At 53.1% G+C, this 25,939-nt stretch overlaps 2 protein-coding genes across 4 annotated transcripts in view; one reads left to right on the top strand and one right to left on the bottom strand.

Moving 5' to 3' along the window:
* The window catches only part of RALGPS1 (Ral GEF with PH domain and SH3 binding motif 1), a 222,487-nt gene that overhangs the window by 74,290 nt on the left and 122,258 nt on the right, over positions 1-25,939 (bottom strand). The gene's annotated exons all lie outside the window — the stretch shown is intronic.
* ANGPTL2 (angiopoietin like 2) overlaps positions 1-25,939 on the top strand; it is a 32,842-nt gene that overhangs the window by 584 nt on the left and 6,319 nt on the right. Inside the window, exon 2 of the mRNA XM_090274739.1 lies at positions 12,896-13,761. Coding sequence (XP_090130865.1) covers positions 12,945-13,761 — 817 coding nt within the window. The 5' untranslated portion in view covers positions 12,896-12,944. The remainder of the gene's footprint in view (positions 1-12,895; positions 13,762-25,939) is intronic.

The raw sequence follows: 25,939 nt of genomic DNA, 5'->3' as shown, positions 1-25,939 counted from the left end.
GAAGCTGGTTTTAAGTTTGAGGGTCCTCTGCACCCTGGCTAGGGGCGCTACCCAGGCAGAAAAGCAAAAGCAAACGCTGCCCTGCGGGAGCGGAGCCCTTGTTCAGAAAGTTCCCTGGAGCCGAGCAGCCAGTGCCCACACCCTCAGCCGGGGAGCAGAAGGCGCGGGGCTGCGGTGCGGGAGGGACGTGTCCGCCCAGAGATCTGGGACTCGGGGCAAAGCGCTGCGTGGCTTTCTCCGCACGCCCAAGGATGCGCGATGCCTCCTCACACTGGGCAGCGTCCCAGGTGCCCTGCGCTCGGCAGGCTGGACGTGGCTGGGAAACCGGGGAGGACTGGCCCCGGCAGGGGGACGGCACAGGCTCCACAGTCTGAGTCCCTTGAAAGCGCGCAGCGTTAGATAACATTTCGAAACAAATTCTTCCCTGACCCCTCCCTTCTCCTTCTGTGATATGCATGTCACGGGTCAGCTACTGCTCCGCCGGGGGATTCTGAGAGCTCCCAGAGGCCAGCTCGGTTACTCAGAAAAGGATCCCCTTTCATCACGGCTCTGAGGAAAGCTGAGAACACCACTTCCGAAGCTGACCCAGTGCTCCCCACATGTGCTTTTCCAAACTGAGGCACAGAAAGGTAGTGCTCACCAGCTAGGTTCAAATCCTAGTTCTTCTCCCTAAGCCTCAGTTTTCTTTTCCGTAAAATGGGATGATAATGGCGCCCATCTCTCAGTAACAGCTGACACGCACATTGCACTTACCCTGACCCCCGCACTCACCAACTTGCAGAAAGAACCCTCACAGCCACCCTGTAACCTAAGTCCTGCTAGTCATCGCCATTTTACAGGTAGGAAACTGAGGCACAGAGGGTACATGTTTAGTAAGTGGCAGCCCCAGGACTTGAACCCAGCATTCTGAACCACATTCTACTGCTTTCTAGGAGGGCCACCCGTGGCCACGCTAAGGAAGGCCTCAGGACCAGTGCCTGGTATGCGGCAAACCCTCAGAAAATGTTAGTCACTGCATGTTATGAACCATAACAATCAGAATCCCAGAGGGGAAAGAGCAGAGACCCACATTCTCTCTCTGTCCTGACACATACTGCTAGGGTGTCAGAAAATCCACAAGGCCTGAGGGGGCTTTATGTCTGGGGTGACCTACAGCATGTCCGGGTCCTAGATGTCCACACTAACGGTGAGTGCAGGTGCAATGACAGAAGCTCAGCGTACCCGACACTAGCCCTAAGCATGGCATCCCATACCCACATGGGCACTACCTGTCTGCCTGCTGGCCTCCCCGCCGGAGCTGTCGTGGGCGAGGAAAGTGAGCTAGCTCCGTGCCGCAGGAGGCCCACAGAACAGGAGGCCCAGTGCCAGGCCTGTCCTGGGGCTGCGTAAGGAGGGGCAAAGACCTCTGCCCCAAACCCCACTCCTATCTATCATCAAGTCTGGTCACATGGTGGCCAAGTCTGGTGGCTCTGACACCAGCCAACACTGACACATCTTAGCCCAAGACAGCAGCTTCTCTCCCATGACCCCAGAGGTCTCGGCGGGTCCCTGAACTCCTGGAGGCATTTTGAAAAGCTGAGGTTAAATATTTGCTTCTCTAGCACAAGGGCTCTGGGGCTGCAGAAGCTCCAGCCTGGAACCAGGGTGGCTCACTCTGCTCTCTGGGCAGCCCAGGCTAAGCAGAGGCTCTGACTGACTTCACAGGGATGGCAAACAAAAATAGAATTATTACTCAATAATGTGGTGGAACAGACAAAAATGTGTGAGGCACATGGCCTGAGGAGAGGGGCATATCGCATGGTATTACCACAAACTCACGAGCAGAACTAAGCCAGCACTCCATCACAAGGACTTATCAGGTACCCGCTAGGCTAAGAAAGGCACAGGCAGTATCTAATCCCATCGTCACCAGAGCCCTAGGAGGCAGGCTCTAGTTTCAGCGTCCCATTTTACAGATGAGAAAACTAAGGCTTAGAAAGGGTAAGTAACTTGCCCAAGGTCACACAGATGATGATTATGTAGAACTTGATCCTTGCTCAGTCTCGCTTCAAAGTTCATACCTCTCCCCACTCTTCTGCCCTGCCCAAGGCATCCCGACTTCTTTTTCCCTGACCTTGTCACTGGGTCCCTGCCCAAGGCTCCCAGCAGCCACATCGGTTTCGGTTGCTGTCCTGCAGAATGCTGCACAGCCCCATCTGAAAACCACATGCTTACCCGACTGGGACGCATGACTTGCTTGTCACAGAAGCCTGCCTCTGAGACAGAACAGGCATTATTGCCACCCCTCTTACAGATGAGCCTCAGCAGCGCCACACAGCGTGCCTGTGGTCACGCGGTCAGAGGGAGATGGAACTGGATTCCCAGCCCTGCTGTCTGACTTCAGAAACCCACGCACCTGGTGCTCTGTGCTGCTGTCCCCCCACCCCCACCCCCGTCAGCACCACGGGACTCTGGCCCCCAGCTCAGGGGAGCAGAGCCTCCTGGTGCTTCCTGCACTCCCACTTGGAGACTCCGTGGGCTGCTGACTTGGAGCGTGGGTCCTCCTGGTCTGCACGGGGCCACACCTGAGCGGGTCCTTGGAAGCCAGGAGAGGAGGCACTGGTAGCTACAGTAGAACAAACAGGACAGACGCAGCCCCGCCCTAGGCAGGTACACTCGGCTCTGGCCTCTTAATCACACTCCTCCCGTCTGACACGGTCTCAGCGGGCAGCAATCAGACGGGGGGCGGGCTCTGCTTCTTGCGCCCACAGCCCAGCGGGAGGAAGTGGGAGGTGAAGCTGATAATCACACAAACACAAAACAGCAGGACACTTATAAAGACCCGTGGCGCTAAGAGGGTCCGGCGGGATGGGTGGTGCAGTCCCCACTTTACAGAAGAGGCAACTGAGGCTCAGGGTGTGCATGCAGCACCTCTGCCCAGGCCACGCCACTAGTGGGCCAAACAGCGGGGATCCAAACCCAGCTCTGGGCACATTCTACCCCATCCGCTGCCATCCTGGACAAACACACTGTGGAAATCTCAAGAATGAATCAATTCATTGAATAGTATTTCTTTTCTGTAAATTTATATAAAACGCCCCAAATAGAAGGGTTATTCAGCCACTGGCAGCTTGGAGCTTGTGGGATAGGTCACATCAGAACCTCATTCTGATGGTAGTTTCTATGACAAAACCCTAATTCTCTCACTCTGACTGTAAGCCATATGACTAATTTAATAACAGCTTTCCAGCTTGGGGGCGGGGGGCACTGTAAACATTACATTGTAATGTTGTAAAACATTATAAAATGGTAAACATTGTAAAACATTACCATGTCCCGTTACATGTATACATCATTGTAAGACATTCTGATCACAGAAATGTTCACATGTGTGTGGGGATCGCGGGAGAAAGGGCTCAGGCGGCGGGCCTCTTACAATCGAGCTATTGTGTTAGGTCTATTCTCTGGTGAAGCCAGCCTGTCTGGGGGCCAGCAGCCCCAGAGCCCTGGCCTTCCCCTGCTGCCTCATCCCTCCGGGAACACAGGCCCAAATCACCTCCGAAAAGACTGGAATGAACACTGTCTTATCTCTGAGAGAAGCCTGAGTACTCGCCCAGCCCCAGGAATGCCCAAACCCCTGCCGGAGGTGGTCCCACTCCAACCTTCTCGAAGGAAAGATAGTATCTCTTAGTTACTGCTGAACCTCCAATACGGCCCAGGGCCAGGCAGAGACAGGTATCTACGGAATGAGTGAGTGAGTGAATGAATGAGTGAGTGAATGAAGGAAGCAAGCCTCAGCCCCAGGCAAACAAACCTCTCAAGCCTGGGAGCTGCCCCATTCCATTCTCTGTTGTCCAGGGAACGTCCATTTTAGGGTGCCTCCTCTCCCACCTTGTGCTCCCCCACCCCCCACCCCAGTGAGATTCAGTGCCACAACAGCCCCCTGAGCCGTCCTGCCAGGACACTGATCCCTCTGCATTACAAACATCTGCTCTCTGTTTCCCCGGCTGCTGGGGGTCTCTGGAGGGCAGGGGCCTTCCTTGTTCTTGCTCTCTCCAGCCCCCAGCGCTGTGGCTGGCACAGGGAAAATGCTCAGGAAATATGTTCAGTGAAGAAAATTTGTGAATTCCTATTTAGTAACCCAGGTACCATCCTGGCTGTTGGGTAGTCAGAAGGGGTACCATCCTGACCTTGCTTTTAAGAAGTTCACAGTCTGGGGGTAGATGGCCAGATGCGACCAGCTGTGTCCCGCGTGCTGTGATGGAAGGAGCCGCCGAGGCTCCTGGGAGCTGGAGGAGGGAGGGGCCCTCCCTGCGAATGGAATGGACGAATGGGTGGCTTCACAGAGAAGTGGATGTGTGAGGTCAACTTAGAGAGGCAGCGGGCAGGCAGGGCATGGGGGCGGTGCTGAGGCCAAAGGAGCCGTGTGCGTGTGCAGAGGCAGGGAGGTGTGACAACACAGGTTTTAAGGAGGACCCTGATGAGACCAGCTTTAAGTTTTAGAAGGACAGGCCAGGCGCTGTGTCGTCCCAAAGGCAGGGAGGCCTGTTCGGACTGCATGCAGAGGCAGCCTGGCTCGGGAGTAAACAAACCTGGTTCCAAGCCCAGCTCCACCGCTTGGAAGAACTGTGGCCCTGGGCAAGGGAATCATTCATTACCTGTTTCCTGAGCTGGGAAACGGGGACAAGCATAGCCCTTGCCTTACAGAGCTGCTGGGATCAGTGAAGCAGGCACATGACGCGCTTGTCCCAGTGCTCAAAGGATAAGCTCATGCCAACAGGCTGGGGTGGCCCTGGTGCCAACCTCCCGGCCTGGCCCAGAAGAACAGCTCCAGGCCAGGTCCGGTTTTCCTGGGAGGCCACGGGGGGTGGTACCGTCCATCCAGTCCCAGGCTTTTCCCTCTCATCTAAGGCTCCCCAGTGCCAGAGCTCCGGCGCACATCAGGTCCTGCCGGAAATGTAGCAGCCAACTCAGAAGCCGGCATCTGAAATGGCTTCTGCAGACTCCCCGCCTCTGCTCTGCTGGCTGAGGCTCCTGGCACCGAGCGCACGTTGTACCGGCTTTGGGGGAATCTCAAAATGGTTCCCAAATAATGTACCACAAAAAAGTAACAGCAGCATCCTTGTCCCCTGGCAGAAGAAACCAGCTCCCCCACTGCCTGACCACATCCCCTCTTACCCTGTGATCTCACAGCGTGACCACAACCCGCCTCCTCCGTGAACTCAGCCCTTGCCTAGGGCTAGCAGCTCCCCAGTGGCAGGAGCACTAGAGCCCAGGGCATCAGGCAGAGTCACTCCTCCAGAGCCCCTCTTCTAGGCCAATCAGCCTGCTCCTACACTACCTGCTTCTGGGGCTCATGCCTGTGTTCCCATCCCCTGTGACAGGGCTGGCCCCAGGCTGCAGCCTTGCACAATGGCTGGGGGAGCTACATGGATGGGCAATGGAAGGCTGGGTGGACGGACATGTGGTTTGCTGAGGGTCTATGAGATCTGAGCTGGCGGGGTCTGGGAATTGGCTCCAGACGCCCTGGGTGCCCACATGGTCTGTGTCTGTTGGTGGCGAATGATTCACAGGGAGCCCAGGCAGGGAGGGATGGCAGCTGGAGATGTGGCTGCTCCCGCCCTGGCCTCCAGGCTGGCAGTGAATCACCTAGGACAATGATGCACAGTCCCTGCTCCGGGTTTTCTAAGGTAAGGACACCGCTGCTCATCCAGGATGCCCATTTTGGGGTCTCACCACTTGGATGATCAAGAAGCTCTTTCTAATATCTAACAAAACTCACCCTTGTGCTGACCTGAACGCCATTTCCACTCAGTCAACAGTGACCAAGAAGCAATCTGCAGCCTGGCCATAGACAAACAGACATGCTGATGAGGGAGATAATGTCAATGGAAGTGAGGGCATGGACCTTGCAGTTGACAGCTGAACCCCAGTCCTGATGTTTACTCAAGTGACCTCAGGCAAGTGACCTAACCTTTCTGGCTGTGGGTTTCCTCTACTATAAAATGCAGAAAATACCTTTCTCCCAGGTAAGGAGACCATATAATTTGTTACCCAATCAGGGTGCTTCTGAAAGTAATGGGGGTGCTATTAATAACCACATAAGACAGCACACCTCAGCCAGGCCCACCAGGCTGCATGATCCCCTATTCGTATGGTTGTAAGCGCCAGTGAGATAAGAGTGCAGCCAGGCACACAGCAAGTTTACAACAAACAAGTGACCGACTGCTGTTATTATCTATACCGGCGGTCAGCTGGGCCCTCCAGAGCCTTAGCTTCTGCAGTTTTCCTTTGTCTGGACCCCTCCCACATCCTGGATGACCGATTGGTTTGGGTACCACCCCACGGGCTTGCCATCATCTCAACTAGCTTTAGTAGGAAAAACAGTCAACTTTGAAGTTGTGATTTTCTCTTGTCTGTCCTGACGTTGGGTCAACAATCCTGCTTGGTGCTCAGATCTGTCAGGCTGACTCACAGCTCAGGTTCCCGGCTGCCCAGAACCCAGATGTCAGGGGCCAGGGACCAGCTGCAGATGCCCTCTCTGCCCTGGCACAGCCCTACTCTCAGGCCTCCTGCAGTGCCTGGGCCCGGGCTCATCCCGGCCTTCCTGCGATCACAGAACACTGGGGAGGGAGGGGGGTCTGTTACCGGCTCTGCCACTTGGTAGCACTTTGCTTGATGACTGGGCAAAGTGACTCATGGTCTTTGAACCTCAATAGTTTACTCACCTGCATTTTTGTGCGAATTAGAACACTGCTGTAATATAAATACACACACCTACAAAGGTGATGACTGTGAGCTGTGCGCCCTAGAGCTGCCTAGTGCACAACGTGGGTCACCACGCGCGGCAACCCTGAACGAAGGGGGCTTCCCTCCGGGCCCTGGGGGATCAAGGCCCTGGGCACGCGGGCAAAAGTAGGTCTCCAGCTGTGAGTACATGAAAGACAGAGTTAGTGAAGCTACTGCAGTAACCATGACCTGCACGCCTTTCTCCATATGAACTGCTGTAAGCCTACGTTTGCCCACCCCTGTTTGCAAGAGCTTGGATGATAATTGGCTGTGTTACTATTTCTAGTATTTGCCCTTCTCTCATTCCTAACCTTTGGGGTGAGAGCTCTCCAGAGTGCCCCAGGCCAGCAGCTTCTGTCACAGAGCAGGACACACAGCTCTGTCTTACCAAGACAATTCTTCCCACAAAGAGGCCCTCGCCAGGGCTGCCGTGCAGTACAGAAGGACATGTGTGCGTGGCGTGTGTCCCCACCACACCGGGCCATGCACCAGAGACCGGGGAGGCCACCTCCTGGTGTGCAGAGGCCGTCACATGGCTTGGTCACATCAGCCCCACTTGTGGGGAGGGAAACCCGTGCATAATGGAAACTCCTCACAATACAATGTGGAAAAGCCATTTCAAGAATCGTTTTTATTTTCATATCGAAGCCAAGGAAAATAGCTGGATTTGCTTTTCTTTGTTGGTCATAGGAAGGAATGGAGGAGCGCGGCTTTGATTAGAATTGAGTTCTTCCCCAGGTCTAAGATGGCTGGAATGCTGGGGAGTTATTTCTCTTGGGATGCAATTAGTCGAGTAAATATCAAGAGAGAAAAAGGACACAAACTCATTACTTCCCATTAAAAACTGCCAAACTAGCAAGAAGCTGAGGGGGCGGTGGTATTGGAATCTTTATGAAAAATAAAGAACTCTGAAGCCAAGGGCAGCGCAGAGAGCACAGCCCTCGGTGTCGGGCTGACCGAAGCTCTGGGCTGGCTCCGCGCTGGCGCTTATTTGCCATGTGCCCCTGGGACTGTCCCTTAGCCTGTCTGAGTTTCTGTGTCCCCATTCATAACCCACTGGATTACCTGAAACAATACATGTCAGGCACCCAGCCCAGTGCCCTGCGCCTTCCCTTCCTTCTTATAACCCAAGTGGCTCCAGCTCACTCCCGCCAAACCCAGACTCCATGGAAATGTAACGGGAAGGCCCAGAACCGGCAGTCTCTCGGCTGGTCCCACCACTCCCAATGTGACTTTGAGCAGGGAGATACCTTTCTGAGCTTCTGTTTCCTTGCCCTCAAAACGGCACACTACTACTATCTAGCCCTGAACGTTGTCATGATTAAATGAGATAAATGTGTATGCAAAGGGCCATGTGAACCAGAAAACCTGTACAAGTGTTAAGTGTCAAATTCGGCTCCCTTTTGACTTGGACAATCTCAGGAAGAGCTCTTTATGGACAGCTTGACGGCATTCCCCCCCGACCCTGTGCCCAGTGCTGTGTGACATGCTGGGGACACCGAGAGAGCCAGGACTCGGTCCATCCGGCGGGCTGCTTCAGGGCTGGGAGGTGAGGCCGCACAGACCGCCAGGTCTGAGCCAGCTGATGGAACCAGGTCCTCCTCTGTGCGATGGGGTAATGAACTCTGGTCTCTCCTCAGGGAGCGAGGGGACAGGTTCAAAGAGATGGTAAAAGCGCTGGACCCACTGCCTGCGCGGGGCCAGCCCTTCACACTGGGAGCCCGGTTTTGTACTCCCTGTTACAACACCGCAATCACGTTATTCCGTCTCTAGCTCAGAAGCCCTTCCACGTCCCCGACCCAGTGTACGAGGTGGGCTGGAACACCTCATCTCACAGAAGAGGCTCAGCCTTCAGGATGTCGGGTCCCAGGCGGCCATGGGAGCCCACACCTGGGAGGGAACAGAAGTCAATAATAAACAGTGCGTCTCTGCCTGGTCTTGAGGCCAGCCTGGGAAGGTTTGGAAGTCAACTCTTTCCTGGAGTCAGGTTGCTTCCCTGGGCCTCTGGCAGTTTCTTGGCCATGGCAGAGGCCCCTGCTGCCATGGGCACCGGTACAGAGAGGTGTTTGTCACCCGCTGCGGCAGGTGAGCGGCCCTGGAAGGCAGGGCAGGCCCGCCCTAGATGGGAGGGCGGCTCCTCCCCATTGTTCTGGGCCAGGCGTGGCTGCTGGCACGAGACCAGCCAAAACGTGTTGGAAACCAGGCAAACACTCACAAACTCAGCCCGGTTTCCACTAACGTCACTGCAGCCCTACCTCGTAGCCCAACCCAAATCAGAGGCTCCCAGGCACCTTTCTCTGCCTGGCCTGGAAGGCCTGAGCTAGCCATTGGAACTGTGCTCGGGCTCTGTCATCCCAGTGCAGAGCAGCTCAGTGCGCCCTGGAGAGCACGGGGTCTGTCTGCAGCTGCCACTGGCTGTCACAGGTGGAGCCTGGACCCAGGCTGCTCGCCGGAGAAGCCCCCAAAGGGGCCCCGGGAAGATAGAACCTTCAGGTCTTATGCTGTGGTTATTTTAGCGTAAATTAATGTGCAATCAGAGAGGAATGATGTTAATGTTTGTTTTACTACTAAAAGCCAGATGAAGTACATTTCTGTGTAGTCATTAGGCATTTGAAGGTGTGTGGATGAAAAAGGGGCCACAGAGTAAACCTGACAAGCTCAGGAGAGGCCTGCATGGCCGCCTTACACACTCAGAGACCAAAGGAACCACACAGGATGGTCTGAACACAAAAACTCCTAACTAAAAGCCAGTGATGGCAGGTAGGCGTGTCCCAGGCCTGTAGCTTCCTTGACTAGGGTCAGTCTTTACCTTAAGTGAGCCTGTCTATTGTCTTTTTGCATCGAGGATAACATACCTTTGAAATGTCAGAGTACTCTTCCCTTCTAGACCCCCAAAGCACAAGCCCGGGCAACACCACCGAACTCCCGGTTGTTATCCCGTTCCCCACACACCGTCTCTATTGCTGTAAATGTTTATTAAGTATCCTGTCTCCACCAGTATAAAACCAGTAGGTGTCTCTCTATTTTGCCTTTTTTATCCCATCCTAGATATCCCCCCTTTCTTTCCCCCTCCCCCTTAATCTCTCACCCACGCATTTCATGTAACTCTCCTTATATCTCCTCCTTTTATTCTAACGTATAAAATAAGCTACAAAAATACTACTCTCCAGAGTATTTTCTCAATCTGCTAAGATTTTGTTTTCCAGCAATTGTCGTCAGTTTGGCAACTTATAAAAATTCTCTACAGGTTTGGATGTTTCTTATGTCAACAGTTTTGAGTACATCAGACCAGGGCTGAGTCCTGGTCCTGCCAGGACTGTGTGATCTTCGGCAAATTACTGAGCCTCTCTGAGTCTGTTTCCTCATCTGTAAAATGAATGTCACAATATCTACCTTAAAAATACATTGCGAAAATTCAATAAAGTGGAAAACACGTGCAAATATCTAGTGCGGTCAGATACCTAGAGGACACTCGGTAAATGGATGTTATGAAAGTTATGAATAAATATAATAAATGGCCTCCTGTGCAACCCCCACCCCTGGCAGTCGCTTCCCTGCCTGCCTGCTCTGTCCCTATAGCACCCCCACCGCCTGCAGCTGTTGGTGAGCATGTCTTTCTTTCAGTCCACAAATACTCACTGAGCTCCTAGTATTCCAGGCCACATGCTTGGCACTGTGAACAGAGCAGTGATCAAAACAGACACCTGCACCCCTCCACTCTCATGGAGCTCACAATCACAGGAGTAGGGTAGGGTAGGGAGACACTGTGTCTAATGGTGATGAAGACACTGGAGGGGCAGGGTGGTGAGATCATAATTTTAAGTAAGCAGAGAGGGCCTCACTGGGAAGGCGGTATCTCAGCAAAGACCTGAACGAAGCAAGGCAGTGAGCAATGAAGAAAGTGCTGTAGACAGAAAATAGCAGGTGCAAAGGCCTGAGTCAGAGGTGAGGCCAGGGAGGACGCAGGGCCAGATCAGGGGGCCTTACAGACCAGTTAGCTTCTTCTCCAAGATGAGCAGCCACGAGAGGCTTTTGAGTCAAAAGTGACCCAATTTGACTTTTTAAAAAAGGATCTCTCTGGCTGCTGGGATGAGAACAGACTGCTGTGGGCCCGCGCAAGGGCAGGGAGACCAGTTAGGTCCCGGCAAGAGGTGAGGAGGGTGGGTTGTACCAGGGTGTAGGGGAGGAGGGAGAAGCAGTAGGATTCTGGGAACATCTCTAGGATGTTGCTGTTGTCATTTGGTGGTGAATTAGATGTGGGTACGAAAGAAAGAAAGGAGGATTTCAAGGTTGCTGGTCTGAGCAACCAGAAGAAAGAAGTTGCCACTGACTGACATAGGAAAAACTGGGAGGGACAGGGTGAGCTGTAGGCAGGGGGCCAGCCAGGAGCTCATTTCTGGATAAGTTAAGTTGCAGGTGCCCAGCAGACAGCTGAATGGAAATGTCAAAGAGGGAGCTAAATGTCAGAGTCTGGAGTCAAAGGGCGAGGTCTAGGTTAGAGAAATAAAAGTCATCAATGCTTGAAGGTAAGCAAAGCCACAGGACTGGATGAGATCGCCAAGGCAGAAAGGGGGACTGAGCTCTGGGCCCCCAGGACAGAGACAGGAGAACGAACCAGCAGAGAAGACTGAGAAGCAGCAGCCAGCGAGACGGGGGAGAGGGTGCTGCTTAGGGAAGGCAGTCCAAGGAGGGAGTGTGGGTCATGTCCCATTGTGCTGAGAGGCAAAGTATGAATGAGGACCAAGAACGGGACATCCGGTCTGGCAAACGAGGCCGTTGGCGAGCCTGTCTAGAGCATGAGGAGTGAAGGGGAGGGAGCAGGCCTGGTGGGAGCGAGTTCAAGAGAGAACAGGAAGAGAGGGGCTTTCTGGAAAGACCAAGTAGAGGAAACTCTATGAAGGGTTCTGCTAAAAAGGGGGGCAGGGAAATGGAGCAGTAGCTGGAAAGGGGATGTGAGGTCAAGAGAGGGTAATCTTTAAGTTGAGAGGAATAACAGCGTGATCATAGGGAGACATGATCACATGGGAGAGATGGGGGAGGACTGCCGGGGCAACGTCCTTAAGTAGGTGAGAGGAGGGATCTGGGCACGTCCGTCCCTTCCTCTTGGCCTAACTCCTAGGTCACCCTTCAGGGGTCAGGGGACAGGTCATTTTCTCAGGGAAGCTTTCCTGACCTCTCCGATAAGGTCAGTTCGCTGTTACACTCTGTCACTGCATGTGCTGCTTCCCCTTCACGACACTCGGCGACTGTGTAACGACGGGTAAGCCCCGTGACGGCGGGGGCAGGGCTCTGTCCTGTTCGCAGCAGCGCCGCCGGCACACGGCCCGGCACACGGCAGATGCTCGAGGAACATCTAGGGAAGGTATGAATGGTCCAAGAACAGACCTCAAACGACTCCAAAGACACGTGTCTGTTTTCTGCTCCCGCCTGGTTCGATCACGTTGCAATGTTTGGAACTGTGACGTTTGTGGCTGTGGCAAATATTCTGATTTCTAAGAGCTCAGCTGTTCTTCTTTGGGTTCCGCAACTTGGCTAACACACGGACCAAAGCCACGGGACTGGACACATCTTTTCACTGACACTGCCCGCTAGAAACTGAACACGTCCCATACAGTTAGTTCATTTAACCAATATTTGCTGAAAGCTTGCCTAGTGCAGCACCCTTGGGCTACAGAATAGCATCAGACTCAATGCCTGCCCTCATGGAACGCGGAGTCCAGCAGAAGGAATCACAAAGAATTCTGACCCATCGAAACGTGACGGCTGTTACAAAGGGAAAGTCCAGGGGGTTGTGAACATGTAGAATGGGGAGACCGAGTGGTCTGAGGAGCGTGAGGCTGAGGAGGAGGCAGACTGGACGACCCCTGCTCTGCCTCCCCTCCGAGCTTCAAGCCGCCCTCCTGAGGCTCTCGGGCCGTGGCCCTGGAGCTGAGGCCCCGTTCTCCTCCCTTTCCCTCTCTGTCTCTGCTGGGGCCTGCCTGTCTCCTCCTGTTGCTTCCAGAAGGGCTGCCTCCTGAAGTTGCGTGTTTGGAAAGATCTGCCTGGTGAGAGGGCTGAGCTCATTCATGGCACAGGCCGCTGGCAGTGATAGGATCGTTACTGAGTCTCCCCTTCTGTTTACTTTCAGGTTGTTATAGGCTCTGTTTGCAAAGACACACCACCCTTTTGCAAGGACCATGAGGCCACTGTGTGTGACGTGCTGGTGGCTGGGACTGCTGGCTGCCCTGGGAGCTGCTGCCAGCCAGAAGGACGGTTTAGAAGGCACTGAGGAAGGCTCGCCAAGCGAGTTCATTTACCTGAACAGGTACAAGCGGGCTGGTGAGTCCCCGGACAAGTGCACCTACACCTTCATTGTGCCCCAGCAGCGGGTCACGGGCGCCATCTGCGTCAACTCCAAGGAGCCTGAGGTGCTCCTGGAGAACCGCGTGCACAGGCAGGAGCTGGAGCTGCTCAACAGCGAGCTGCTCAAGCAGAAGCGGCAGATCGAGACGCTGCAGCAGCTGGTGGAGGTGGACGGCGGCATCGTGAGCGAGGTGAAGCTGCTGCGCAAGGAGAGCCGCAACATGAACTCGCGCGTCACGCAGCTCTACATGCAGCTGCTGCACGAGATCATCCGCAAGCGGGACAACGCGCTGGAGCTCTCCCAGCTGGAGAACCGGATCCTGAACCAGACGGCCGACATGCTGCAGCTGGCCAGCAAGTACAAGGACCTGGAGCACAAGTACCAGCACCTGGCCACGCTGGCCCACAACCAGTCGGAGATCATCGCGCAGCTGGAGGAGCACTGCCAGCGGGTGCCCGCGGCCAGACCCATGCCCCAGCCGCCCCCCGCCACCCCGCCCCAGGTCTACCAGCCGTCCCCCTACAACCGCATCACCAATCAGTTCTCCACCAACGAGATCCAGAGTGACCAGAACCTGAAGGTGCTGCCGCCGCCTCTGCCCACCATGCCCACCCTCACCAACCTCCCGTCCTCCACAGACAAGCCTTCGGGTAAGTTCCTTCCAGGAGCCTGCTCCATCTGGGCCTCAGAGCTGGGTGCGAGGCTCCCCTTGGCCGCGGCCACAAGTTGGGGAAAAGCCACACAACTTGAGCCTGGGCCAAAAGACTTGCACAGTCCCCAGGCAATCCCTTGGGTCAAGCTGCTGGAGCCGGTGGGAGCTCCAAGGTAGAACCAGAAGACATGGGGAGTCTCAGAAGAGAGCAAGGGCTTTCTGGCTTCTGGTAGGAAGGAATCCCAGACCCGCAGTTTTCTGGGCTCTACATTAGATGCCCTGTGTTGGCAAGTAGGATGTCTCGCCTGCAAGCTCTTGTACTGTGCTTGGCACAGAATGGGCATTTGGTAAACATCCACTGAAGAAACGCAGGCCATAGGAAAAAGCACGTTCATGCTGAAAGTATGAGAAATACATTGTAGGCGCTGAGGGGAAGGAAGGATTACTTTCTAAAGTCCGCACGTTTCCGAGAGTCTGCTGCTGTCTACAGTTCTCAATGATGGTTCCAGAGCCTCTTAAACACACATTCCATCTTGAAATATGGTAATTCTCAGGCTATCATTATGGGGGAGGAATGGCGTTGTTGGTAAGTTTTGAAGGTTGACCAAGATCTTGGCGCTGGGCACTTTCATGTATATTACACGATTAACCCCTGCAGCCCCTGAGGGAAGATTAACTGAGAGGATAAGTAACCTGCTCATAGGGTTAGGACCCGCAGACTGGATTTGATTTCTGGCCTTTTCACTTTAAATCTAGGGCTGACTCCTCTGTGCTCTAGGATTCTAGGAACCCTCCCTCTGGAGGGGCGGAGGTGGGGACATAAGCCTAGCCCCCTGAAGCTCAGTCTCTCATTCATACAGGGGCCTGCAAACCTTCCAAATGGCTGTCATGTGAGAACTAGATTCACCTTTGCAAAAACTAACCGCATACCTTTGCAAAGTCAGTGACCGTGGTATCACTTTCACTAAGTAGGAAGCTATTTTTACTAAAACTATCCTATTTGCACTTATTTCACACTTCTGAAAATAACCACCACGACTGGGAAAAGCAGCTTCTTGCTAATTCCAGAGAGGGGCTGAACCTGAGTCCAAGAGGGTGGCCTATGCCAAAAATAAGGGTGGCATTGTTTGCAGCTCTACGGGGGTGCAGGGCAGAGCATATGCCCGCAGCACCTCGCAGGAAAGCCCTCTCCAGGGTGAGCATATGCTTTGGAGCAGACTGACCTGGATTCAAACGCTGGTCCCCACACTGATTAGCTCTGGGACAGTAAGCAATTCACTTCACCCACAGAGCCTCAGTTCCTTAATCTGTCAATGGGGGTAGATTAAAATAGGGCCTACCTAAGGATTAAATGAAACACTGCCAAAAGAAAAAAGAAAAAAAAAAGTGTCTAGCACAGTCCTGGGCCCATGGTTAAGCCTCAGTACACAGTAGCTATGAGTCTCTTTGGTCTTGGTCTCTTCATCTTATAACAAGGAGATTGAAATAAATAAATGTTCCCTCTTTAGCTATGGCGTTCTATAGCTGATGTACAGTCTACAGACACATGTTCCACTGTGCATGGGTCTATTTTACGTCAGAAGCTCCAAAAGAGAGGGCAGAGTGTGCTACTACATCTTTATAGAATACCCAGGGGGTAAAACATGCCCTGTGGGCTCCAAATATAATCCTGATGGGAGTCAGGTCAACTTCATAGCTAACACATAGATCTCCTCTCGTCTAAGCATCTCTGGTTTCTGACTCAACAATTTCAGGACATTACTGAGCTTGAACTGAGCTGACAGATACAGTGTAGGAATAAAGACCTAGGTTTACGTCCACCAGTTAGCTGTTGCTCACGAGAAAGTTACTTAACTCTGAGCCTCAATTTTCTCCTCTGTAAAATGGGGACAAGAGTCAGGCTTGTTGTGGAAACTCAGTGCAGTCAGGCATATCATATCATGTCATATGGGGCGGCCAACAACGGCAGAGCCCCTCCTCTGCGCTGGTCACAGAGCTAGACTAGGGGAGCAGGTGAAAACTACGGTCCCTGACCTCCGGAAACTCAGTCTGGGGGAGGTGGTGGACGCAGGAATGCTGTGCAATCAGCACATCAGGTCCAACCAAGGATCTCTCTGAGAGGAAGCATCTGTCACGGTCACAATTTCCAGAACACTGTGAGAATTTATGGGACCAACATAACAAAGCACCTGAAATCAGCAACAGTGAAAATCGTGGGCTGGGTGGTCCCTGTGATCATACCACAGTGTGCTGCGTGTCCTTTAGTGGGGCACACGAGTGCTACCGGATTGTAGGTGGCATGACTGAGGGCCTGGAACAGAAAGGGAAAGTTGGACAGAGGTAGGGACTTCAGTGTTGCATTTTTGAGGATTTGTGTAAGAGTTTACCAGGTGGACTTGGGCACTGGGAAGCTGAATTACTAGTGGGTCCCTGATGCAGAAGAGTCCGTGCAAAGACCCAGGGGCATGGCCCTGCTCCTGACACCTCAGGTGGCCGGATCCCCAGCTACTGCACGTTCACAGCCGCCTTCACCCAACCCTTTTCTCTCCTGCTTCAGAGAGCATACCTGCATGAGTGGGAAAGGCAGTGGTTTTATTATGGTGATAACTCAAATGCACTATAATGTAACTTTTTTTAAAGCAAAGCCCTCCCAAATGTTGGTACCGATCGTTAGTAACAGATTCCTTATGACCCATCTGCCAACTGAGCTCCCACACCAGGCGTTACCAGCTGAGACTGAGCACCTGGCTGTGGAAGTTGAAGGGGCAGACAGAGCCATAAGAGCGTGCCTGGGGGCCCTTCCCTCTCCTGGAGTTGGACTTAACTGAGAGGAAAACACAGATGGTCTCTCTCAGCCAAAGAGCAAAGAGCTCTTATCAGGCCTGTTCTGAGAGCTCGGGGCAGGTTCTGGTCCTGGAAAACAAAACCTCTTCTATGCTCTTGCCCAACAGATTCTTTGTTCCCGAAGACATCGCTCTGCCAGAAACACCTTTGCAATTAAACACTTTAGCACTCGAGCTTTGGCAGCTTCTAAATCTTTCATTCCGCAATCTCAGAGCCATCCACTCTCTTCCTCATTGAATAGGCTGCTCAGCCCACGGCACGCCCTCCCCCAGGGGACTGAGGGGGCCACGGCCGCTTATCTGAAAGCGGCACTCACCAGCTTGTTCCCAGCCAGACAGTGACAGGCTGGCCGCAGGCCAGGCCCAGGCCTCTGAGCCTGAGCGAGGGAGACCCAGGCAGCTTCCAGCTCCCCTGGCATCTCACTTGCGTTTTGTCCTGTTGCTCTCAGGTGTGGCCAGACCTGGGGGCATTCTGGTTAGGATGATGCTTGTGATAAGGCCTTGGGCCCAGAGGCCCTGCCAGTGGCCCTCTCTCCTTGGGTCCTGCTGCTACTGCCCTTCCTTCCTTTCTTCCTCTTCAGTCTTCCCATACTCACACCTCCTCTGTCCTCTGTTAGGGAGGAAAGCTGCAGGGCTCACTCTCTGAGAGCGAAGGAAAGGATAGGAAGGAGCCTCAGCTCTGGCCTTCTCTCCAGATGGTTCTGGGAAACCTGAGACACCTTTCCTTGACCAGGTACTTGCCAGCCCTCCTGCCACAGCACCCACCCTAGGCACTGATAGGAAAGGAAAGGCAGTATGACCACTAGCTGTCACAGTGAGGCCTTGCCTGAAACAAATCTTTTAGAAACCAAAAGGAGTAGCCATTTCTAACTGTTTTTCTCTCTTGAAAAAGAGAACATAACCAGCTCAGTTTGTTTCTCAATGGAATCAGAAGGAGCCGTAAAATCCTAAGTTATTAGAGCTTGTTAAGGGCCTCTCCGGTCCCCTGGCACAGCCTGCCCGTCCCAGAGCCTGTCAGTGGCAGAGCCAAGATCAGTCCGCGGACTTCTAACATCTAGGATATTGAGGTTCAGAGGTTAAGTAACTTAGCCAAGATTACACAGCCAGTTAAGGAGCTCAGCCAAGGCTCCAAACCAAGTCTGCCTTGAGCACTCTGGGATACTGCACATTTCCGTGGAAAGGCTGGAGGGGAACTGCTGTGAAAATCACTCTATAAATGCTTGACTTGGCCCCAGGTGCCAGCTGCCTGGGACCTGACCCTCTATCACTATTTCATGTACCAGGTTCCAAGCAACTCCTCGTAAAAGAGCTCTGGAAACAGAGTTGGAGGACCTGCTGTTGGAACCTTCATGTTTCTAACAACACAGGACACTGTCACTGCAAACCCACTGACACAACGCTGCCTCCTCGCTCGGGCCTGTGGGGAACCAACTGAACCAACCCTCTGTGGCCCCTTGCTAGTCACGCAAAGGAACTGTCATGGCAAATTTATATAGTAGACTGTATCATAACCCTGAGATGCTGCAAAAAAAAAAAAAAAAAAAAAAGAAAAAGAAAGAAAGCAGGATTAAGTTAGCATCATACTGCAGAGCGTCTAAACCAATTGAGCTCTCCCACAGAAAACCTAATATGCACCCGACTTCTAGTAAATGGACCCAACTGAGGCTGTAGATAAATCTGATTTTTAATTTGTGTCAAATCTGGACAAATTCCCTAGGTTTACTTCTTAGCATTTCAACAAGTGGCTAAGTCTGAAGTCCTCATTTCTTTAAATATATTAACTCTAAATCCATAAAAATCAGTAGCTCTGCTCTGCTTGTGGGGCCACATTAGGTGGCAACCATGTTGCCCCAGTGATAACACAGGAACAGCCCATCCTCACAGCAGACAGCCTAAGGCCGAGGAGGCATGGGCGACCTGAACGACTGTTTTCCTACATGGATTTTCCTGTGACTTTACTTCCTCCCGTGCGGTGGGAAATATGTACATTAGGGTGTGGTTCCCTGGCACAGTGGTGCGTTTTAAATAGAGAAGGAGACATATCAAGCTGCGGCTTCCATTCCTTCTGGTAGTCAAGCGATTGTCAATCCAGGAGAACAGACATTGGTCAGAGGGGCAGACCAGCTCCAGCCAACTGGGCTTCTAAGCCTGAGCGGCGGTGGGGGGCTGGGGAAGCATCTGGGAACCGCGAGGATGGTGAGGGTGACACTGGCCACTGCTGACAGGGCCTTTCACGTCCCAGGGGCTCAGGGAAAACCCAACCCAGCTCTCTTGCTTCCAGAGCTTGTGCTGTTCATTGCACTGTGCTTGTCTTGTTTCTAAAATGTTATTGTTGAACAAAATAAGATTCCCAGATTCATTACGAACTACGTAATCCAGTGATGTTTCAAAGAGCATTCTTTGCTAGCTTCTTCCCAAACAAAAGTCGCTCCAGTTGGAGCTGGGTCATTTTCCTTCTGGCTTTGCTTTCTCTCTTCCCCTCGTGGGGTACCCACTGGGACCAGGTGGCAGAGAAACTTGTAGGGCAACGGCAGGCTCTTCCTCTATGACGCAGGCATTTTCTAAGGAAGCTATCCAGCTGAATGCTCAGGCTATTTACAGCCCCAGGAGATAAGCTACCAACTTGTTATGGTTAAAAGTTGGTGACCTGGCATCCTGTGGCCGGGAAGCCCCAACAGTTTGGCGCTTGGCTAACTGGAAGCTATCTGGAAAACCCTGGAGCTCAGGCATCTGCAGCTGCTCACTAGTCGCACAAAGGCACTGCCGTGGCCGTATCGTAAGCCTGAGATGCTCCCCCAGGAAAAACGATAAAGAAAGCAGAACTGAGTTAGCATCCTACTACGGTGTCCAGGCAGAGCTGGTCAGGTTTGTTGAGTGCAATGGGCAGAGCACTGCTGTAAAAGTAACGCTGTGTACGCCCCAGTGGCCTCTGTCAGGACCAAGGAAGGACGCAGGCAGCAGAGGCTGCTTACAGGGACCCTGGAGACAGTCCCTCCTACGATCCCTGCAGCAGAGATGCCTCGGCTTCAGCTCCCTGTGATGACTCTGGAGGCGGAGTGTGTGAATAAGCCTGATGATTCTGGTCCTGGCCCTCAAGATAAGCCAATGCAGCTACAGGGCCCAGAGTAGTTCTGTAGCATGCTTTTTTTGTAATGAATAAATGATTTTCCCTTAATAGATTTGTTTTTGGATACAATAATTTAAGTTACAATTACTTTATATAGAGAGAATAATTTCACTAAAAATTTTTAGTTTAAGTGACAAATATAATAGTTTATTAAATTTCCAACTGTTGAAATTAAGTGGCAGGCTAGAGGTGCATTCAAAGGAACAGCAAATTCATAGCGTGCCCACTTTCTGCTGCCGCTGTCCAGACTTCCCCATAGCACGGGTTTCCTTTCCCACGGTTTGGTCTGCATTCTGATCATCCCCTATTGTGCGGTCCCTGTTTCCAGATGGGTTCATTATTATTGGTTCTCAAACTGAGAAGAACAGAATGAAGATGGCAAAGCGATTGCAGCTGATGGTGGTGAGGAGACGGGAGACAGAGGAAGGCACGTAGGAGGCTAGACTGGGAAGGCCAACACAGAATCACTGCCCTGAGAAGGCTCTTACCCCGAAGGAGCCCACAGGCTGGCAGGGAGACAGACCCGCAGAAATCCTAATGTGGTGTGATAGCCACAGGCCCCAGGGCTCCAGGCGCAGAGCTGAGTTCAAATCCCAGGCCGTCCACTTTGCGGCTGTGTGATCTCTCTGAGCCCGACTTTCATCACTGTTGCAGGGACTCGTGAGATGAGATGAAAGAGCGTGTAAAGGCTCCAGATACATGGTAATCACCGTCCTTACTGTATTTCAGTAGAGGTAAATATGTAAGGTGCTATGGGAGCCCCAAGGAAGATACGTAGCTCCTCTGGGGTTGGGGAAGACTCCTTGGAGGAGGGGATGAGGAGGGCTAAGGGCCTTGCAGATATAGTCTCAGAACTGCTGCCAGCAATCACCAAGAAATCACGAAGACCAGGCTTTGTGCTGGGCAAGGACAAATTACTAGAAATATATACCAATTGGCTGGTGGTCAAGCTCCAGAAAAAATATGGAAAAGATTATAAAGAGGGGCTTGTGAGCATTTGGAAAATTAAAAAGTGATCGATGAAAGCCAACGTGAGTTTCCTAAGAACAAGGCCCTAGGCTGATTCCCTTTCTTGGAAAAGGCTGAGGGGCTGGCAGACCGCAGGACCGCCGCCTGTCCAGTACGGTGAGCTGTAATCACGGGCCTGGTAGGCTTTTAAGATGTGCCTGCAGAACAGCACCACGCCTGTCCAGGCCGAGAGAACCTTGGTCACCCTCATCACTACACCCAGGCGGTGACCGCCCTCCCCAAGCAGCCCCCGGCACTGCTGGGCCCTGCACCCGGGGAGCCTCGGGGCTCGGCTCCCACCAGCCCTGGGGAGGCACAGTGGTTTGCTCACCTCCGCACACAGGAGCCCACCACAGCCCCTCCTAGTCTAACCTCTTCTTTTTAAAATTGCTTTAAAGTCCATGTTTTCCCTCCTGCCCAAGGTATTAACCGAGACCAAGGAGTGAGCACAAGGTTCTCCGAAGTGTCCTCTGGGAAACAATACTGAAATGTCTCTTTATCCTCAGGTCAAAGAGGCAGGAACAGGATCGCTGTAAGCTCTGCATGGGCCCCTGGAGTTCTTAGTCAGGAGGTCGCAGAGTGTAGCAAATGCACTGAAATACACCCACCTCACACATCTGCTATAACTTTTACTGTAAGAATTCAAAAAGGATTATGATAATTTTGCTTTTGAAATTATTTGGCCAAGAGTAGCACAATTATTTTATGGATGGCTCTGATTTCTCAGGCATGTTCAGGAATTATTGGTGAGAAAAACCTACCTACAAATTGTTTTCAAAAGTAGTAACATTTTAATGAAAACTAAATTTAACAACGCATTTGACAAGATGTTATACTTTGTGGAAGTTTAATTACATGCTTATACGTTTTCATTTTGTAGTTCTCTTTTCATATTTTAGAGCCAAAACATTTCCTCAGGCCCTGAATACTTTCATAAACTCCTGAAAAGCTTGTCGGCCCCAGGCACATGGCCTGAGGGCATGTAAGTGGCCTGGACAGCAGGTACCAGCGGGTGGACCCTTTCCCCAGAAGGACCAGGAACAATATCTTAAAGTCAATGCTGAGGCCCTGCAGGAACTGAGATGCCTCAGGGAACGCACTGGCTATCCCAGTGTTGAGGTTATTGTTCTGTGCTCTGGTTCACTGAAAAGTGGTGATTGACACAGAATGTGCCTTTCATAACCAAAATACTATTTCCCTAAGCCTGCTGGATGAATGAGACACGAGCAGTACCTATATCTGATCCTGTCCACCCCTTCCCAGGTGTCTGCTCTCCTGCCCTCGCATGCGACGCCCAGGACCCCTGTCACGGGCCAGCCCGGGACTCACACCTAAGCGTTCCACATGCCCCAGCTCTCAGATAGGGTAATTTGGCTAAAAAATTCCAGATCTAATTTCAGCAGTCGCTTCTCCTGTTAAGAGAACCATTTCAGGGAGCGGCGAAAAGCCTTTCTGGAGAGAGACCATCACTGGCAATAACTGAAAACAGCATCCAGTTCTCATGCAAAAGCTGTGCGTCTCGGTGACATCACAGCAGCCTCTCCCTGTGCCCACACAGGAACTAACATGCCCCTAGAATGTTTCCCACAGGCCACGGGAGCCTCTGCACTGCCTCATTCGGTCAAGTCCAGAGACTTGGTTGGGCACAGGGGGTAAAGAAGCCTGTCAAGCTGCCAGCCAGCCAGGAGGTCTGGAAAGGACTCTGCCCCTCCCCCCTTGCCCTAGGCACAGCCAGGGAGAAGAGGTGTCCCTTCCCACCTGGTGTATATCCACTATCTGCCCACTTCTTAGCTGCCAGCCCCAGGGGGTGCTTCTAGTCAACCTGGTCAGAGAGTCATGGGGCCACGGGTCCGCAGTAGGAGGGGTGGCTGCACTGGAAAGTGGATGCGGTTGGAGACTCCGCTTCTCCACTGGGGCCTGGGTGGGCAAGTTGGGCTGACGTAGGTCTGCCCAGAGCCAGGGAGGCAAGTGGGACTATGAAGGAACACGTAGGTCTGGCCTGGCTGCAGGCTCCAACTCTGCTCTGCCAGCAAGGCCCCGCGCTGGGAACAGCGTGCCCGGGGTCAGCCATCCGCAGGTGCTGCCTGGCTTCCTCGGAGGCTGTGTCCCTTGTGCGCCTGATCCCTCTCTTCTGTCCAGAACCCCAGACAGGAGGAAGAAAGCAGGGAGGGGACTTTGGCACCCAAACCTGATCACCTCCACACTTCCCAGGTTTGACACTGGGATTTGGGGGCCCAGGACCTGTATGCCTTGTGTTCCCATTGCCACTGTCCTTCTCCCCGAGGCCCCCTGACTCCGAGTCCTTGCGCTTTCCACACCCTGTGGCGCTCCTCTAAGGGACCACGCAGACGCAGGGTGGCCATGGCGGCTGCACTCCCCTCACTTGGAGCGTGCCGGCTGCAGCTCCACCGAGCGTTTAAATATGGCCTTTATAGAGACGCGGTCGGGGCGCTCTCTCCACTCGGGGCCCTGGTGCTGCTGAGTTAGTGTTGGCCTGGCGCTTCGGGCACAGCTGCCCTTTCAGAAGGGGAGCCAAGGGAAATACCGCCCGGGCCTTCTGCGCTGTTCCACAGGGAGCGCCCTGCCCGTGCGCGCTGCAAACGCAGCTTCATTGACAAAAAAGATTTCCATTCCTCGTTTCAATGTATCTTTGTGGCCCTCTCCGCCCAAGCCCTGGCTTTTAAAATATGCCTTTGTGGAAAACATCTCTCAGTAAATAATCCTACATTTAGTCTTGGAAATTCAAAAGCAGATACAGTGACTTGTTTGTGTGGGGGTAGGGGGTGGAGGGGAGTGAACCACTCCCAAACTATCAGCTTTCATCTGTCAAAGGAAAGGAAGAGAGAACCCTCCCTGGCTCCTGCCCTGGCTGGCCTTGTGCCTGGCCTTGTGCCGGGTGCTCCTGCGCTCGCGCGTGAGAAGAGGGAGAGTCCTTCCCCCGTTTGCAGAACAAGAAACTGAGGCTTGAGGGCCTGTCCAGAGTCCCACTGTGAGCCAGCCCCACACTTCCTCCACGGTGTCCTCAGTTTATATTGGACACTGTGTCTCGCCCTCCACAGTGACACTGTGTATATGCAACAGGTACAGATTTCTCACCGAAGTAGGATGTTCTGAATCAGCCATTATTTTAATGGAGCCACATGACAACCTTACTGCGGCCATTTTCTGCTACTTGATCGTTTGCCAATTTTTTCCTGACTAATTTTAACCCGTCACTTAATTTTCTGACCTTTGCTGAAGGAAAAGGGAATCTGTTTGAATGTAGGCGATCTGCTAGAGCTCTGCATGGGTTTGGAAATGTGGTCCCTGATGGAAGCTAACGGGTCCCGAGTGTGATGGGAGGTGCCGGGTGCAGGGACACATGGAGGCCTTTTTTGTTTGCTTGTTTCATACCTACTCCATGATTTCAGAAGGCATGCCATGCCTAAAAGCCTTAAAGGGAAGAATTGCCAGATTTGCCTTAAAAAAAAAATATATATGTATATAAGGAAGAGAAAACTTCTTCTACATCATAAAAAGATACGAAAATAGTTTAAAAATGGACAAAGAACACCAAAAGGTAAGCGCAGAAGAAAAACAAGTCATCGGTTAAGACTATTTTTAAGGGCATAACACCTTGACCAAGAAGAAGTGTAAATTTTTTTTACCTGGCTGACTAGCGAAGATTAAACACAGTCTCAGGGACACAGAGACAAGCCAGCCTGCACTCCCCCACCCCCCGCTGGTGGTCACTCTGGTCGGAGAAGAAGAGCTAGAGTGTGGGCTCTGGGCCACGCAGGCCACGTGGGGTCAGGGACTGGATATGCCCCTCACTGGCCAGGTGACCTCAGGGGTGTCACCTAGCGCCCCCATGCTCCCACTTCCCCCTCTGCAGAATGGGGAGACTACCACCTCCCTCACAGGTGTGTTGGGAGGATGGGGGTGTAAATACGTGGACGGGGCTCACGGTAAATGCTCACTGCGTGCCGGCTGGGTGGAGTATCGTGTTATTGGTACAAATCCGGGCAGGACCTCCAAGCTCGGGGTGCATAACCTGGGGCTCGGAGGTCCATTTACCTTCTGAGATTATGAGAAAAATTGTGTGAGCTTGTATTCTTCTGAATAGAGGGTCTAGAGCTTTTCCCAACTTCTTAAAGGGACTAGGGACCCCCAAACATGTGAAAACCTTTGCCTCTTCACGACAGCTCTTTGCAGAAATGCCAGAAGTAAGCTAAAACCCCCGATGGCGCCCACAAACGTTGCCTGGGCTGGGGGTCCTGAGGCCGGCCTGCCCTCTCCGGGGGACACCGAGGCCTCGCCCCACATGGCACCTTCTTCAAAGCCGCCTCTCCTCCGAGAACCCCACTGAGCCCTGCAGTGAGAGGCCGGGCGGCCCGTTTCCGGGGGCCGCTGTTCCACGGGCGTCTGTGGGGCTCTGGCACCGGCCCTCGCTCCAGCGGTCTCTCCCGTGCTTCTGACACGGCACAGGCTGGGAGGCCTCCTGCGCCCGCTGCACGCTCTGCTCCATCTGTCACGGACAGACTCCCATTCTCTGCCCTGGCCCCTGGGGCTGTGGGCCGAACACAACCAAAACCTTTTTCTCCTTCATGAATGCTCCTGTTGGGGGCTGGCCTCCCCTTCCCAGGAAGGCAGAGGGGGAAGAAGGAAGCAGCCGCCTGTGCCACACCCGCTGCCAGGCAGTGCGTGGAGTACTGCCTGCCCTTTGGAGGGAACAGGAGGCTGGAGAGCAGGTAAATGGGGGCGAAGCGTGGCCTGAAGGACGAAGGGCGGCGCACCGGGTTCACTGTCAGTGGTCAGCATCTGCACTAACCTTGCTTCTCAGTACTGTATCGGGCCCTGCGAATGGAGTGGCGAGGCAGGCCAGCCCCTGCCGTCCATCAGGTGCAGGCAGGCTGCTCAAACACAGCTGCAAGGATCTACCTGGTGAAGCCGAGCACACCTGCCACCGGAGTCACCTCTCATCCACATGCTCAGAGAGGGAAGGACAAGGTTTTCCAGGGACTGACATCAAGGGGAGGACATGAGGGTGGCCCCACACTGCTCCGGGCTTCCACTGCCAGCACAGTAACCGCCAGGCCTGCGACTCGATAAATAGTTGTTGAATAACTATGCACATTAATAGAAAGAACAAGATGGAATTTTCCTAGCAGTTTTGATCTTAACACGTTGTGTACCAGGGAATTTAAATGCCTTTTAGA

Source organism: Furipterus horrens, unplaced genomic scaffold (assembly GCF_987537825.1).
Source record: "Furipterus horrens unplaced genomic scaffold, mFurHor1.1.pri manual_scaffold_4, whole genome shotgun sequence".
Lineage (NCBI taxonomy): Eukaryota > Metazoa > Chordata > Mammalia > Chiroptera > Furipteridae > Furipterus > Furipterus horrens.
Note: the sequence above shows the minus strand (reverse complement) of the source record. Positions and strands in the feature narration are given on the sequence as shown.